The sequence below is a fragment of the Bactrocera tryoni genome, chromosome 3 (genome assembly GCF_016617805.1).
Source record: "Bactrocera tryoni isolate S06 chromosome 3, CSIRO_BtryS06_freeze2, whole genome shotgun sequence".
NCBI classification, from domain to species: Eukaryota; Metazoa; Arthropoda; class Insecta; order Diptera; family Tephritidae; genus Bactrocera; species Bactrocera tryoni.
In genome coordinates, this window is record NC_052501.1 from 8,975,243 (window position 1) to 8,993,616 (window position 18,374).

Here is an 18,374-nt window from a genome sequence, read left to right on the forward strand (position 1 = left end):
ACAGATTCGCATATTTACAATGCGCAAACGGCTATGGATATCATTTATATATGTATGTACATACATATATTCTCCATATATTTGATAACAAAGCTCATTAGTATGTATGTACATATGTATGTATGTATGTATGTGTAATTTGACCTATTTAATGATAAATTCCATTAAATCTGTTGAAATGTATAATAAAGTGTAAGGTTTGTATTATTACTTAAATATTTAATTAATATAATTATAAGTAATATAGGTTTATTAAGTTATACATACATATGTATGTACATATTTAATTCTTTGGGCATTAGAAGTTTTGATAACATCTTAAAAGACGATGTCATATGCATGTAATCATGTGTATATGTAAACAGATTTTAAAAACCGTACGCATAAAGTTCACATATTCACATATGTATGTAATTTTGTGTTCATGTAAACAAATTTGAAAGAATTATTCGCATAATGTTTGTATATTTGTCTACACACAACTTTATGTGTAAATATATACACCCATTGTTTCATACATAAACTCTGTTGTCACGGACAACCAATGGCCGAACTTCACGTTTTGTCAAAAAGTCAATGTGTTGTTGGTAGAAAATCCGAGCTATACCAAAAAAAATCAAACGATTGTCACCGCTTCCCTTGCCGCTGTACAGCTCCGCCTACAAACCAGCGTAAATATGTATGTTTGTGCGTGAGCTTGCATACATATCGACGCAGCTGCGTAAAAATATTTCAGAATCACAAAATATTTTTCACATTCCTTGACAAATACAGTCAATCCCGGTTATGTGCCACATTGAAAGATACAGAATTTTGTGGTTTGTTAAAAATAAAAATATAATATGGTACATAAGCGACCGCGGATACTTAAACGAGTCGTACTTAAAACAATAATTTCTATATGTTTCAAAAAACAAACCGTGAGATGCAGCAAGATGTAATATAGGCTGTTAAGAGTGATGAGGGAGGGATTTGATTTTCATTTAAGCGGAGTACTACTTAACCGGGATTGACTGTGCACAAAAATCAGAAGAATATTGAATATTTTCTTTGAAAAATTTATAGACTTGAAATTCGACAAATAAACTATGTTGTCTATTTTATTATAATATTTTTTAATACTTATATTTGCGGGGTTGTGACTTTTTCCATTTCCAACTTTAGAAATATATTCAATTTATGATTTTTAGCTTTTGAAATCGTCGCGAAAAGACGCTTGTAGGCAAGGCATGCTCGGGGAGATGAAATGGCGTCTGCTTTTATGAATGAATCGAATATGCTTTTTGAAAGTACGTTTGCGTTCATGAATGAACATTTTGTTGTTGGGTAATTTACTGTAAATTTTGACGTCGGCAATTTGGCTACCATATTGGTTTTTGATGCTTTTTCAAATGATTGTTGGTTTTGTAAAACAATATTTGTAATTTTTGCGGGTGACATATCCACATGTGAACGCATGTGAGTATGTATGTTGTGTATGCATTGTTTGTGTGGGAATGCCATACGCACATATTTACATGTGTACTCATATTGTAAGTATGTATAATGATTTTTGAGACTATTGTTTTTTTCCAGAAGAATGTTTGTATTTTTTGATTTAGATGCGTACGCATATATTATTTGTGTGAGAATGCCATACGCACATACATACATATGTGTGTACGTAAATATAGAGCAGCGCGCGCCTTTTTATATTTCTGATAAATGATAATTTTTTGATTTGAAATTGATTTGTACTTGCATACATATGTACATATGTATGTATCTGCAGGATAGATGCGTATGAAAGTTTGAAATGATAAGAGGTGTGATTTACGTACATATATTATTATTGTAATATATTATGATTTTAGGATATTACGATAATATTTCATATATATGTATGTATATATAGCATATACATAATAATGGAAACTTCTAGCATTGTGGCGGCATTGTGGAATAACATTCGGCGTTATTTGGATGAACTGTATAAACTCTGCCGATGGTGTCTGCAAAAAAAACGCCTGGATGACCATCAACAGGTGTTCCTTGTTGATTCAATGCTGAGCACGTGTTCAGTATTCGCCAAAAAATCGAACAATTTACTGCAGTATAACGAATGCAGGACACAATGGAAAGTGTATTCAAGAAAATCTGTTGAAAAAAAATACACACAAATTCACACACTGCTTTCACAAACATGTACTTACTGCTTGAGCTTTAGAACCGAATATGATTGATCATTTAAAATTTATTATTTTATATTAAATTTATGCCACAATTATTAGCCCAAATATATGAATTCTTTTTTTTCTCAAAAATACATTTGTAAAAAAAAGGATCTTTATCCTTTGTTATTATTTTATTTTTCCCAGAAATACATTTGCAAACAAAAGGATCTTTATCCTTTTTTTTGCTTTAGCTTTAGAACCGAATATGATTGATCATTTAAAATTTATTATTTTAATTGGTATATTAAATTTATGCCACAATTATTAGCCCAAATATATGAATTCTTATTTTTCTCAAAAATACATTTGTAAAAAAAGGATCTTTATCCTTTGTTATTATTTTATTTTTCCCAGAAATACATTTGCAAACAAAAGGATCTTTATCCTTTTTTATTTTCCACATAAAAGATTTAAAGAGTTCAACAGCTCAAAAGCTCAAAACGTGCGCTACATCAGCTACCTACCCGACGGCATTTCGCAAATGATAAAATAAATTTTTCAAGAGCTCAAAGCATGGGCTACATCAGCTCGAACCTACCTACCCTACGCCTTTGCGCAAATGATTATATCATGATAGCAAATGCCCACATACAGATTTGGCAATGGCAATAGTTATAGATTTGACAGTTCGTATTCTATATATTCTATCCTGTCGAGATGCCTCGTTATGCATCATTCTTGCTAGCTAGCTGAGCGGCGACTTTTTTCTAATACTTACATTTTGCAGTGCAGTCCGTAGTTGAACCTTCTCTATATTATACGTTCTCTGTTGCTACTTATCATTAACCCTTTTTTTGCAATAATAACAAAAACAATTTATTAGAGTTTGAATTATACAATCTTTATTTTACGACTAGATCCAAAGAAGTTTCAATTTAAAAGTAATAATCATACAAAACTCAAAATCAAAAACAAATAAAATATTATTACAATCATAAAAAATAAAATCTTAATACGCGTTATGATATTCAATGTATGTATGTAAAGTGGAAAACAAAGTAAAAAAGATTGTACAAATCTTTAGCGAAAGTTACATTTATGTGTGTGTATGTAGTTGCAAACGTATTTTTTTAGTTATATTTAATGCACATGAATGTTAATGTACATAATACAAGTTTATGCACACACTTACATACTTATACATGTGTATATATCGCATCATATTTATGTTAACTACACACTTTCCGTCATTTGTGGTCTATTGAATTTACATATGAGTTTGTGTGAGGTGTTGTTTTTATTGTTTGTTGTTGTGTTATCTTATTATTTGCACAGTATAAAAATCATCGTAACGATAGTACAATATAGCATATACATACATACATATATATATATATATATTTACTATATATATGTAGGTATGTTTGTATGTACATATATAATTAGTAAAAATAACTTAAGGATATTATTGCAAAAATAATTTACAAATTAAAAATACTTTTATGTTTTCAATACAATGCATTCATATTATGTTCTGCAAGTATATTTATGTATATGTATGTAAAGTTATTAAATTGTAAAAAATAAAAACCTCACGATTCGATAGCTACTACTTATAGCACATAATCAATAATTTACGATAGTTAAATTTTAACATAATAATATTTATATTAATATAAATATAATTACAAATTATTACAAAATAATAATAAAAAATAATGAATCATCTATTTACATCAGACATTTAAAATACTTGTTTCTGTGTTTTTCCGTTATATTTATATATATTTGTCGCTTGTTTGTTGCTTGTTATCGGTTTCGATTTAATCGATTTGTTGCATTTAAATTTAATTTGAATGCAATCGGATTTTTGCTTTATTTGCATTTTTTCGTTTTAACGCACACTGTGTTTTAACAAATTGTGTAAATGGAGTATTATTTTACGCTGAAATTAATTTTTCTTTTGTAAATACTTTTTTGAGGCTGCAATTATTTTTTTTGTAAATAATTTTTTAAGTTATGAAAGCTTTAAATTAACCACTGGAGACGGATATATAACGCAAGAAACAAAAACTTTACACACATTGTATTTTGTTCAATACTCACATTTTGAAATTATTTTTTACATTTAACATTTTTGTGCATAAACTTAGTTTTATTTCATGAAAAATAGATATACATACAGAAATATAGAAAATATGTATTTTGTTGTTATTTTTTTTTAATTTTTTTTCAATTAATTTGCTAAAACTTTGCATTATGCAGACATCAAAGTACATCAACGAGCAATTTGAAAGGATTATTTTTGCTTTAAATTTAAATTTCAATTATTTTATTAATTTGTGCTAAATACTTTAGTTTATTTCATTAAATTTCCATTGATAATATGTACGTGTGTTTTTTGCTTATTCCTTTCTAAGTATTTTTTTAAACAAAATTGAATATAAAATTCCATAAATATTTTTTTTTAGTATTCCATTACTCCATAATCTATATTCATGCTTAGCTGCCAGTGTCGTCATCGTCATCGTCATCGTAGTCATAATCATCACTCCATTCATTATCAACGTTGTCATCATCAGAATCACATTGCCATTTTCGTTATACGGTTATACATACGAGTACATCACTTGTTTATTTATCGCCTTCATTTGATTTAACATTATCAGTGTTCCAGTCCAAGTCGTCGTTTGATCTTCATAAAAAAGCCAACACAATCGCAAAATCCACAATATGTACATACAAGCCACACACTGTTACCGTCGCATGAACGTCGTCCGCTGGTCGTCAACAATGAAATTAGTAGAACGCCGTAGAATGGCACACCTTACTTCTTGCCGAGAGTGAAGCGCCATTCATTGTATTTGTCCATCTCTTCATGCAGTTGTAGAGCCTCGACGCAGGCGGCGAAGAATTGTGAACCGAAGCAATCTTGCCTGTGTGTGAGAATGGGAGAACAGTTGCCGTTAGTCATGTAATATTATTGTAATTTAAATTTTGCAAAAATATTTCGAAAAAGTCTGTTTCAAGCGCATCAACAAAAAGTGCGTCTTCAATTGATAGTCAGCAAAATCGAACAAGTTCCGACAAAAAATGTTTGGAAATCTTGTTTCTAAGAGCGGACTTTGTCCGTCGTCTAAAAAATTTATTTACAATGTATGTACATATAATATTTATGGTTTGTATAGTTAATAAACTGTTAAAAATTGTATTTAATTATTTACAAAATTGCGACTAAAGAGCTTTGAAAAAATTATACTCTTGCGTGTTTGTGTCAGAGTGAGTGTACCGTTGACTATAATCAAAAGTACTAATACAAAATTAAAAAATAAAATAAAAAAATTATTACAAAAAAAATTTGTTATAAAAAATTTCTAAATTTATATATTTACATATATGTATGTACATTATTCTATTTTAATTCCAGAAATTTTTATCGCAAACTAATCACTAATTCAAAAAAAATCATAAAAACTTAAAGCATCATATTAAAAAAAAAATCTGTTGCAAAAGTTCATACTTCAAACTTTTTTACAAAAAAATTCAAAATCGGCAAAGTTTTATATACAAATGCATACTTCATTGCTCAAAGGTAGCCTAACTTCAGGCGCTTGAGCGCGCTGCAGCCTTACGGAGTGGGCAAAAATATATTTCGTTCAAAAAGCAGCCACACAAAGGGCCGTTCAACATTTTAATCAAATAAAAAAAATATTTTTATACATAAATCAAATGAAATAAAGAAAACAACAAACATACCAAAAAATCAAAAGTTCATTATTGTTGTTGTTATTGCACTGGTACATGTGTGTGTTTGTAATTGTAATGTGTTGATGCGCAAGTCCTGCAAGTTCAAAGCCATGCTGCGAAGCCAAGCACACGCAGACAAATATTTGTCAAATGTGTGTACTGTTTTTCGGTGCGATCTGTATTGTTGTAGGCACAAAACGCGCTCCTCTTTGTGGTTTCGCCACTCGGCCTCGCGCTGTGGTGCTGCCAAAGCCAGCTTACGCCAGTTGCTTGTGCGCTTGGTCGGCGTTATTGTTGCTGTGGTTCGTCTCGATCGTTTTCGCCGTTTCTTACAACATACTTTCTACTACATATTTATGCTTGCTTGTCGTTCTACTACTTTATCACAATAATTTTAGTAAATATTTGCTAACAAATTTCTTCAACCTTCACATACATAACCATATGTACATACATGCCATATAGGTGTGTGGTGTACATATGTATGTAAGTCGCTATGTATGTACATACATATATGTATGTACGTTTCATTACCATAACTTGATGCCATCTTTTTTTGATTTTAATATATTTTGAAATTTTTTTCACAGTTTTTCTTTTTATAAATTTGTTATAAATATAGTACATAGCTTTTGTAAACGATTCTAGCATATATTTATATGTATATTCTATATAAATGTATTTATTTATAAAAAATTTAGAAACTCTTAAAAGTGCTTCAACTGTCTTAGCAGTACATTCTGCATGTACCTGCACTGAGATAAATATTTTTGTGAAAGTGTTCGTATGTAGTTTTGTTGATGTTTGGAAAAATTTCATACTGGATTTTTATGTGTGCGTTTCACAAATTGCAAAATGTATAAAGGAATATTTTGTTGAATTTGTTTTTATTTTTTTGTTTTTAATTTATAAAAATAACATTTTTTCTAGATAAATACTTATCGGAAAGCACTTACTACAATAATAGTTTAATATTTCTTCATGCATTTATACCTACATATACACTTGTATATACTAACAAACACATGTAAATTAAAAACTCAAAGTTATGCTTGGTGATTTTTGGTTAAAAAAAATTCAAAAAAAGTACGAATATATTTATAAATACAAAATCAATACTTTCTAGTATTTAATATTCCCGAGACATGTTCTATGCTTGCGTTTAAGCTATTAAAGTGATGTTGCGTAGGTTGGAATTAGGTTAGCAGTACTGCATTTGAAGTACTGCAGTTAAACTACAGTTTTATGTAAACTTAACAGAACTGCCTTTGAAAATCTGTTATGCTACAGATTTATGTGTATTTAACAGTACTGCAGTTGAAATTATGCTATTTTACAGTTTTATGTAAAGTCAACAGTACTGCAGTTGAAATCAAGCTATTTTACAGTTTTATGTAAAGTTAAGAGAAGCAGCTTTGATATTCTACAGTTTTATGTAAGGTGAATAAAATTGCATTTGGCGCTCTGCTCAACTACAGATTTGTGTAATGTTACTGTTATTCTACAGTACTGCGTTGTATTTCTATTGATTGTCGAATGTTTTTGTGCAAAATTTTTCTCTAGACTCCACATTTTCCGTTTTACTTAGTGCAAATACAAAAAGCGTATTTATGCAAGTCCGTTATATTTAATTTTTGCTTTAGTTTTTTTTTTCTTTTTCCACTTCTAAAACTTTGAGTTTATAGTTTACATTATTTTTCACTTTTGCTTATGTCTCTTCTCTATAAAGTTACTAACTTTACTTATAGAATAAATAAGTTTATAAATATTTTGAATTTCCTTCTCTTATCTGCAAAGTTTCGTTTTGCGTTTTTCTATTGTATATATGTGTGTGTGTTTGTGTGGGTGTGAGTTTCATTTATATCTGTTTAGTTAGCTTTTAAGATTCTGTTGTGTTATTTAAAATAAATTAAGCATATTTTAAGCATAAACATAATTAATTACATATGTATGTAATAAATAACAGAAAATCATAAAACTCAAATGAAACTTAAACCATCGTAAAATACAATAATAAATAAGTACAAATTAATTGGAAATTGGAAAGTTTTGCATCTAAACTAAAGTTATGTTGGGACCGACTGTGGGAATGATATTGGAGAGCCGTTAATCACTTTAATAAAGTGCTGTAATTTCGAAATCTCTTCCGTTGGTATTAAAAGCACTTTCAGGCATTCTCCAAACCATTTCGAATCGAAGCAGTTTTTCCTAAAAATAAACAAAAGAATAAAACAACAACATAAGCATAAAGAAAACAAACAAATAAATTAATATTTAAAAGCAAACGTAATTTTATAAAATAAAATATACTATAAATTTAATATATAATTGAATCGACAAATAAACAAAACTTAAAAAAATAATGACTAAAACAATTTTTTTTTTAAATTTAATTAAAAAGTTTCGAAATAAATAAATTTAATATATAATTAAACTGACAATTAAACATGTCTTAAAAATTAATTATTTAAATACAAAAAAATTAAAAAATTATTTTAAAAAATATTATTAATAACGAAACCCCAAAATTGTGAAATAAACACATTTCATATGCAAAATATGTCTCTATATGTCTGCATGTATGTACATACATATATAATCTGTAAAATATGATATACCAAACAAAAAGTAAACTGGGATTGTGCAGTGTCTCCGTAATCTAACCAGAAGAAATAAATAAGTTTGCTTCCAACAATTTGAATGTGTGAGCTTCAATAGCACTTAAGGTAAAATGAATTTGTATGATTAAAGTTTACGATTACTTCCAGTTAAGTACTATCAAATAGGTATGTATGTGTGTAATTTAAAAGTATTGATAATATATTTATGTAGCTGTAAACACTAATACATTCTTAGCCGCATCTCTTCATTGCATGTTTGTAAAAGCGAATGGCATTGGCGAACCGTTTATAACCTTAACGAAGTATTGAAGTTGGCTAACTTCTTCTTCGGGTATCATTAGTACTTTCAGACATTCGCCAAATGTTTCGTGTGTAAAACAATTTTGCCTGTTTAAATGAGAATAATGCACAAAACGAACATTTTATGGTTTGTATTTAAGCTGAAAGGGATATTGGATAGATTTAAGGATTGTAGGATCATAAGTGGTGAAGTTATTTGCCTTTTGGGAGAGGAACATATTTACAAGTTTTTGCGCGACTTTTGATTAAATTTGCAGGCAAAGAGGCGTATGTAGAAAGATTTTTCTACTGCCAGTTTGATTTTATGGGTCATAAATTAAAAGTAGTAATAATAATATGAGCTCATAAAATGAACTAAATTTCATCTGAAATATGTTAATTTAACTAAAAATCTCCGAATATAAGCTATTGTATTACTTTAGTTTTATACTACCATAATTGAATGTAAATTTTATTAACCAGACTTTAAGATAAGAATATAAAATTTTTTGCTTAAGTAAAATAAGTGTGTAATATTAAATAATATATTATTTAATTATATATCAAAATGAATAAGATAAAATTATGGTAACCCTAGACTTAACAGGAAAATGCTATTAAAGGATAAGAAGTATCTCCTTACTTAACAACTTTTTGTATATACATATTGTAAATTCTTTATTTTTCTCTATGTAAACACCTTTTACCACATCATATTACGCGTCTTCGATTCGACTTACATATCTGCATTCTTTGCTTGAGCTCTGCTCGCTTGTCAGAACCAACAAATTGTCACCATTGAATTCAATACAAGAAAGTATGTTAATTATTTGATTCACTCTTATGTGACATATAACTGTTCTTTTCTCTCTCCGTTACTCTCAAAGAATTGGCGAATCGAAGACAGCATCTACAACACTTGTGATTTAATAATACTGTGAGAACGAATTAAGATCGGTTAAAGTTTGTGCAATAACTGTGATTAGCTCTAAATATGAAGCAATATTTTAACGAATTAGAACTAGGATTAAAGTAAGACTGACGTCAAACTAGCATATTGTTGTGACAGTATGTAGAATCATTGTGTAGAAAAACGTCTGTAACAGACAAGACTTTGAAAAAATAAAATAAATTGATACTAGTAAACTTTAGTCTATAATCTATTTATACCACAGTTATTGCACTCATTTAACCGACTCTATAGGAGTCTCAGTTCCCTCAGTGTTTATTAAATAACAAAATGTGTTTGGGTGTGTAACTTTTCCAGAGAACATGTGAGGCGACAACTTACTTGCATAGTCGGTGTATACTTGTCTCGCGGAAAAGTTGATAGCAGTCTTCGCAAATGCGATCCAAGCGGAAGAACATTGTTTTGTTGAAGATGCCTTTGCACTCTAAGTCGAAGAAATTGCTTCGCTTTGACAGATTGTGGTTGTTGTGTGGCAAGGCTGTGATAAGTGGAATCAAGACAAGAAACAGCACCAACGAGATCTTAATGTTGCGGGAACACATCTGTAATGAGATTGCAGAAACAAGAGATTTGTAGAATCAGTAAAAGATGTAATTAAGAGAAATTTGGAAGTTATTATAACAGGTTCTAGAATTGTAAGATTTTGAAATTCGCAATATAATGTAAAATTTTGTAAAAAACTTCTAAGAACTTGATTTATACATAAAATAAGTATTTTATCTTGAAAAATATGTTTCAAAACCTGAAAAAATGTAATAGGTATTATACGGATAGTAAACGTGATTGATCATTAAGCGGGAAAGCGAGGATTTTACAACAAAAAATTTGACTGTTGTGGTATAATTGAAAAAATAATTGATAGATAAATTTATAGTAAAAGTCTCCTAGTGTGAATATGACTTAAGCTTCATATGTCACAGTGGTTAGCATGCTTCCGATAGCGCGAAAACCACTAACTATCGTTAACACCATTGTGTCTGGGACGATTTTGTTTCAATAAAGTTGCAGCGAGAACGAATTGCGCTCGTATGCGTTACACACGCTACCTACACCTTGGTCACGGGCGTGATTTTTATTTATCTACTATTCTCATACTTTTTTTCGCTGTTTATGGTTCGCTATTTTTAAAGTTTGTCTGCCTACCGCTGTATTCGTTCGATTTTTTCGTTTTTTTTCGCTTCGTTTGTAAAAGTATTTATAGCTGCGTGCTGTCTGTCGTCTGGCTGGCGTATTCGAAGAATTGGGTAAATGGATATGGGCCAAGTTGAACCTTGAATTTTTCGTGACTACCCAGCTACACGACTGATTGTCGCTTCCCTTTGTCGCCTTTGTCGGCGGCAGGCGTCTGACTTCTGACAGCTAGCGACCGGCCGGTAGCCAGACGGCGTGCAGTTGCTTTGTTGAGCCGCTTGGTTGCTGCGACTGACCCATTGGTCAACACGACACGGCCGGCAGCTTGTCGACTTGAGCGCTTGTAAGCGCCGCATAGTCTACATTCTCGACATACATAAAAACATCTCGTGGTATTATCGACAAACGGTAGACGTATGCTTACCGCATGCAATACTATAAATAGCACCGATAGCGAAATACGTCGGTCTGTCTGTGGCGCTGTTGAGTTCATTGGGTGGCATTGCATAAAATTGTATTGCCACTTTCAAAGGCGCTACCGACAACATATATCATTTTAACATGTTATTGCTTTTTGTTTATTTTTTCTAGTTCTACCTTTACTGGATCTGGTTAGGTGAATTGATCGGTCGTCCATTGAAGTGGCCGCCAGACGATGTTATCTTTATGCAAAAAGGATAATACGTACGCAGAACAGACTAGACGTACCCATAGACACATATGTACGCACATATATACACATACACACATGTAGAGTAGTATAGAAGCCAAACCCTCCAGCTGCCTTGCGGTTAGTTGTGTTTGCGGCGCAGCGAGTCACGATCTGTGGGCAGCTCAGCAAGTGTGTAAAGTTTTATTTATGGCATAAGTTGTAGCTAAAAATAGCGTTATTCCTTGTAGTGCTAAGATTAATATTGCCAAAGAGGCAAGGCATCGCATACTACGAGTGCTTGCGGGCTTGTTTATTTATAGTTGGCGTATGAGCTTACAATATTATGAATTGCAGATTTAATCAATGGCTTGTAGTCTTAAAGAAAATATAATGCATATTATTTTATTACTTTATAGCAAAAGTGGGTTATTTTTAAATGTTAAATTATGACTTTGGAGGGCGTGTGTAATCTTTGCATGAAATAAAACATCCAATTTAGTATGCAAAGAGATTTAGGGATAATGGTTCATGTGTTGCCCCTGTGAGCAAAATACAATATAGTTTAATTTTATACCTTTCAGATTCTGGGAAAAGACGAGTCAAGCCAATAAAACTTTGAAAATATTGTAATACTGAACAGATTGTACTAATCAGACGTCGACGGATCTGTCAAATTTCAAAATTTCAGATCGAAAACTCGATTCTCAAAATCTGAAAGAATAGTTCGCGCATATACCGACAGGCAGAAGAAAGGCATGTATATATATACATACTCTTTAAGGTAACCGACATTTCCTTCTGGGTGTTACAAACTTTGTGGCAAACTCAAGAAAGCTATTATTATACCAACCATTTGAACATGTGTCTGAACCCTCGGAAATCCTCACACACTTTGACTTCATACCGGATCACTTGCAACATGGACCCACCAACCCGGCTCTTTCTCTATCGATATACTGGCGAGGGAGTTGTGGGTGGGAAGAAGCCGTTGGAGGGCCAGTGAACTTCTTTACGGATCGATCAAAGCTTGGGGGAAAGATTCGGCGAGGGGTTGGTGTGCCAGAAGCTCTCTATCAAATGCAGCTTCATACTTCCTGACTACGGTACCGGATTACAGCCTCCTTCAGAGAAGTGACCATCCACTCATATAGCAGAGCGGCGATACTAGTCTTGAACTCATTAACAGTGCGTTCAGTGTTGGTCAAGTAGTGCCTAACCTCGCCATCAATGGCATTGAGTGTTTTTGTGATAAGACTGGTATGGGTATCAGGGCAAAGCGCAATCGCAGAATATTGTAAAACCGATGAGCTAGCGATCTCTTTGTCCTCAGTAAGGCCAGCCTATTCCTAGTTGTGGTGCTTTTAACAGACCATTGTCGTATTGGAAGCTTACCAGACACCGACTGCAGAAGCTGCATGGAAGAAGATCAGGTGAAAACAACTCTAAACTTTCTTCTTGACAGACCCGCGTTTCGGAGGTCAAAACTTAAATACTTGGGACATGTCCGAATTTGTATTGGCTACTAAGCGTTTTGCTAATTTATATGTTCGAACACGGGAGTTCTTCTTTTCTATCGCTTCATGAAGGACTACATATAACAGTGCACTGGCGATCTCTCTAGATCAGCCACCTAACCTAACCTCATCATATTCTAAAAAAAAAATGTTTAATGATAGCTTGAATTCTCATTATAATATCTCATCGAACTGTTGAATAATTCCGCACAAATGATTGCACGCAAATTCTTTATATAACATTGTATGTATGTATCGCAACATTTTGATTAAATTACAACACACTTCTTAAGAATTGCTATACAATATTTGTGCCTTGCAAAATCTGATAAACAAATAGAAACACATAATAATTTTAATATAAAGATGAAGTCATTCGGCGGACGCTTTGAAAATTATATTGAAAACAAAAATATTATGCAAACAGCAAATAACAAATTGATCAACGCCTATCTATTTGCAATAAAAACACAAATTTATATTTTGTAACACACACACACACATAGACACATACAAATGTGAGCACAGCGTGCACGCGCGTCGCATAGAGATCGCTTTTGCATTTGGGAGCAGTGCGTCAATGTAAATTAATGAATGGCCGGTCACTCGTTCCCACAGACGTTTGTGTGTGTGCGGATGTGTTTGCTCTGTGTTTACACGAGTCTTAATTGAAATGGCATGCAGATAATGCTGATGCATCACTTTTAATTAATATATTTTATGCGACGACACTATGGCTGGCTGTGCCGCTGCACCCAACGATGATGAGCGATGCAATGATGAGGTTGCTGTGATGATTAACATACATATGTATATTAGTACATCTGTATGCAGATGATGATCGCAGTCATATAGACGCGAGCGATAATAATTTGTATTTCAGCGATAACGGCCGATGATGCATCACCGTGTGCCGCACTTTATTTGCATTTGTGAAAGACGCAATTCGTTTATGGGCGCGACGGTCGAATCCCCGCCGCCGCCGCTGCCGCCGTCGGCGCATAGCGTCACATAGTCAATGTGCTGACAAGCCCCCCTTGAAAAAATGTACAAATACAATAATAATAAATGCTGTTTGGCAGGCAGATTGGGTGGCGGTGTGCTGCGAGCGCCGAAGTGGTGACAAGTGCAAGGAAGCGAGTGTCGGCAGCTTCGTGAGCCAAAAACACCAAAAAAGCAGTAAAAGCGCGCGAAGTGCTATAAAAATACATTTACAGACACACCTTCATATATCAATAGCTACTAGAGGTCTGCAAGTGGCCGTGCGAAGGGGGGGCAAGTGCGTTGTAAATATACATATACCAGATATGTTTTTGTATGTGTGTTTGTAACTTGAATTGCGCGCGCTACTCGTGTTCAGCATGCTGTATGCATAGCGTACAACGCTTCTGCAGCGCGTATGTGTGTGTGAAATTAAAAATACAGCACACGTGCAAGCGCTTTCGTAAAACGCTGCCGCGTCGCGCTATGATATGCGTGGCAGATATGTAAATGCGCCAACGTTTAGGTGATATTACAGTAAAACCCATGCACACGCACATATATACACATACATACTATAAACACGTATTTATGTAAATACTTTCCCCCCACATTCATATCCTCATTTGAGCTATTTTCAGCGCGCTCTTTGCATACTCATTATTACTGCTGTTGTAATTTACGCGCTGCGCACCAGACGGTTGTGCGCCCACCGCTGAGTGGCAAGTGTGTGTCTGCGCGCCAGCAGCGCCAACGAGTTCGCCGTGACAATTTCTCAATGAATACGCGATACTAGTGGCAGACATTGTGTCTAAAATCAAATAATCGCGCTAAATATACACGGTGTCTAGAAAAGTAGGTACACATGTTCATTTATTTAAATACATACATATGCATGTATGTATGTATGTAGGTATGTTTGCATGTACTATATGCTAAAAATATAATTTTCACTCAATTAAAATAAACTGTTGTACAGTTTTAAGCGTTTTTGCTGCAAAGTTTAATGAGTTTAAGGTTATGTCAGTGAATTTTTGTACCAAAAAATAAAAGAAAAACCAGAAATAGTACTAAAAAAATAAAAATATTTGTATGTCTGTAAAAGATTTAAAAAGTAGCATTTGTAAAAAATATATATGGAATTATTAAAGCATTGTATACCTCAACTGTCTGTTATAACTGAAAGTCAGAGATGTTAAAATTACTGCAAACTGTATTTTTTTGTTTAATAATTTCAATAAAGGCATTTTTAATTTATTTTTATTTTTATTTTCATTAATATACTTAATATGTATGTACATATGTATACACACAGCGCTGCAAATAATGCGTCAAAAGATAATTGAATTGGACATTTTTTAATACGAAAATCTCAAATAATAATAATTTTCAAATATCAATTACAGGATTAAATAATAAAAAAAACTTCCAATTCAATTTTTCGAAAATTCAATTGAAATTAAAAAAAATTATCGAAGCTTTTATTGAAAATTCAAAAAAGCAAGTGATCGAAATTTTTATTGAATATTAAAAAAATTATTGAAAATTATAAAAAACTTAAAAGTAAAAAAAATATTTTTTTAAAAAGTATGTATATTGAATCAAAAATAAAAAAAAACGTTGCTCTTATTACCGGATTAAAACAAATCAATCCCAAGTTTATAATGGAAAATTTAAAAAATATTATTTTGGAATTTATATTTTTTCGCGCTTGCCTACTTTGTGTTTTGCCCTTTTGTACTAAAGCTCGCACATAGCCGTCATATTCAATCTTCAAGAGGAGTGCTCTACAAATTCACAAAATTAAACGAGTTATATTTTAATAATTTTTATTTCCAATTTAAAAATTAAATTACTGTTATTATGAATTTTTAAAATCAAAATTAAAAATTAAAAATCTAACTTTTAAGCCAAAAATGTTTAATTTGATTAAAATTCTCAACCCTGTATATACATAAATATGTATGTATGTATATCATATTGAGTTATTCAATTCTATTTTTTCGATTACAACTATTTGAAAAAAATGTCGAGAAATTTTCACCAAAAATGTAATTTTTTTTGTAAAAAAGTCTGCCGAAATTTCAATTTTCAGTTCTTTTTTTCTTCGTCCAAGTTAAGTTAAGTTAAGTTTAAGTTAAGGTTTTAACTAAGACACGTACTTTTTCACTTTAGATAAAGGCAGTTATCCAAGGCGGGTGCATCTTTTTTCCGAGGGGTCACCGCAAATGTCGTCGCAATGGCCGAGTTTAAAATATTTTTTTTACAAAAATTTCAGAATTTCTTTATTAAATAATAGTGTATGTTGGTACAATGAAGAATTCTAAACAAATATTTAATTTTTTATATGAGAAAATGAAAAGGCTGCTTTTTACCCAAGAAACCCATGTAACCCCTCAGGAAATTTATATTTTTGTACATTGAAACAGAGAAAACTAAACAATTTTAATGACTAATTTGTGTTTTAAAACGCAAATTTTTTATGCGTAGCAATTTTATATTGTTACTATTTTCGTTATTGTATTTTCGATGGAAATTCAGCATTCGCATTTTTATTTCGTTTTTTAATCATTTGTTTTCATGCAAAGGTAGAATATAATGCAATAGCTATGTAATATATCTTGCATTATTTTGTTCTAGCAAAGCAGCCAAAAAGTAGAAAATGTACCAAAAAAACGCAAAAACAAAAAAGAGCAAGGAATCAATTGCATTATATTTATTAACACCTCGTCGATAGAGATCACGAGTTACTAAAAGCAAATAAAAAGGAAATAAGAAAATAAACTTTCCGCATTGGACGAAATTGGCGGATGTGCCCAACCACAAACACACACATACAAACCATAATCACATATACATATGCGAGTAACAAAAATCTGTTTTCTCAATACACTTTGATTTCATACGCTTGTCAGCACGACTTTGCGCTCATTTATATACATACATATTGCTTATATATATATACATATATGTGTGTGTATGTATGTATATATGCAGCAACTTTCGCGCTTGTGTGTGTTTTCGTCTTGCTTAAGCATTTGCGGATGCCACTCAATATAAATGTCTGACTATCTGCTTGAACCCAAGCGACTTGCTTACATACATACATACATAGCATACATATGTATGCTTTTAATTGAATTTTTTATGAGCTTGTTGATGCTTTCAATTAAGTTGTTTAAGAAGAATATTCTACTTATTCTACAACGAAGATTGCCGATTCGATTTCGATGATTTGCGGCGCAAAAACTCATAAAATACTCGCAAGCGTCCTTTGAATGCTGAATATACTTGTATGTGTATTTATTGAAAAAAAGTGAAGGTTCATGCGAGTTATTGATTGAAACGGTTGGATAGTGGATTTTATATTTATAACCAGTTTCGGATTCCCATTTCGAATAATATTAACTATTTAATTTTTGCAAGCTTAAACTTGGTTTCATAGTGATCGGCTGATGCTGGCAAATATTAGGTTAGCTCGGTTTGTATCGAGATAGTCGATTCTTATACTTTTAAATGATTTGTGTTTTATCAATTTTTAATTCCGATTTTGCAATTAAAAATTTTTAAACCAAATTATCATAATTTGGAATCATCATTCAGATCAATATCGACACGAAGATTTTTTTTCATTCAGTAAAATTAAAGAAAATTGTTTACATTATAATTCGTTTATTCTCATAATTTTGTATTGTATCTCAAATTTTACCAAAAACCCTCCAAATCAAAATCGACGTAAAGAATTTTCTTTTCATCGAGTAAAATTATAGAAAAATATCTAGAAAACATATATTTTTTATTCTCATAATTTTGTATTGTATCTCAAATTGTACCAAAAACCCTCCAGATCAAAATCGACGTGAAGAATTTTTTTTTTTCATCGAGTAAAATTACAGAAAAATGTCTAAATTTTTTTTTTATTTTTATAATTTTTTTACTTTACCTCAAATATTAACAAAAACTGAAAACATTAGGAAAAAACAAAAATATAATTTATTTTTCATGGCTCTATCTGGCGTTTTAAGGCACGCGATAGCTCGCAAATAAAAAATATTTATTTATATCAGCGCTTAATTTTATTGTATTTAAGAAAGCGTGCACACGCCACATATACATACATACATATGTAGGCACATACATATCTATACAAATCTACGTACATATATTTGTGCAAATATAGTATAGGATAGCTAGCTAATTAATTAAGATGCTAGCCTCATCTACTTTATCGCTGTCTAATTTGCCAAGCGAAAATATTTATAATTATTTAATACACATTTTTGTACTACAAACTCTGCAGACCTACATAAATTTGAATAGAATTTG

The 18,374-nt window shown here is 31.5% G+C and overlaps 1 protein-coding gene across 4 annotated transcripts in view; it reads right to left on the minus strand.

The window, feature by feature from the left end:
- Positions 1-4,045: 4,045 nt before the first annotated feature.
- The window catches only part of LOC120770590 (ion transport peptide-like), a 101,076-nt gene continuing 86,747 nt past the window's right edge, over positions 4,046-18,374 (minus strand). For 3 of the 4 annotated variants that reach the window (XM_040098181.1, XM_040098178.1, XM_040098180.1), the window contains 2 exons: positions 10,092-10,312; positions 6,280-8,108 (listed from right to left, as the gene is read on the minus strand). In XM_040098181.1, coding sequence (XP_039954115.1) covers positions 7,967-8,108; positions 10,092-10,312 — 363 coding nt within the window. In that variant the 3' untranslated portion in view covers positions 6,280-7,966. Of the gene's footprint in view, positions 5,090-6,279; positions 8,109-10,091; positions 10,313-18,374 lie in introns of those variants that run through there. The other variant, XM_040098179.1, reaches the window with a different exon arrangement.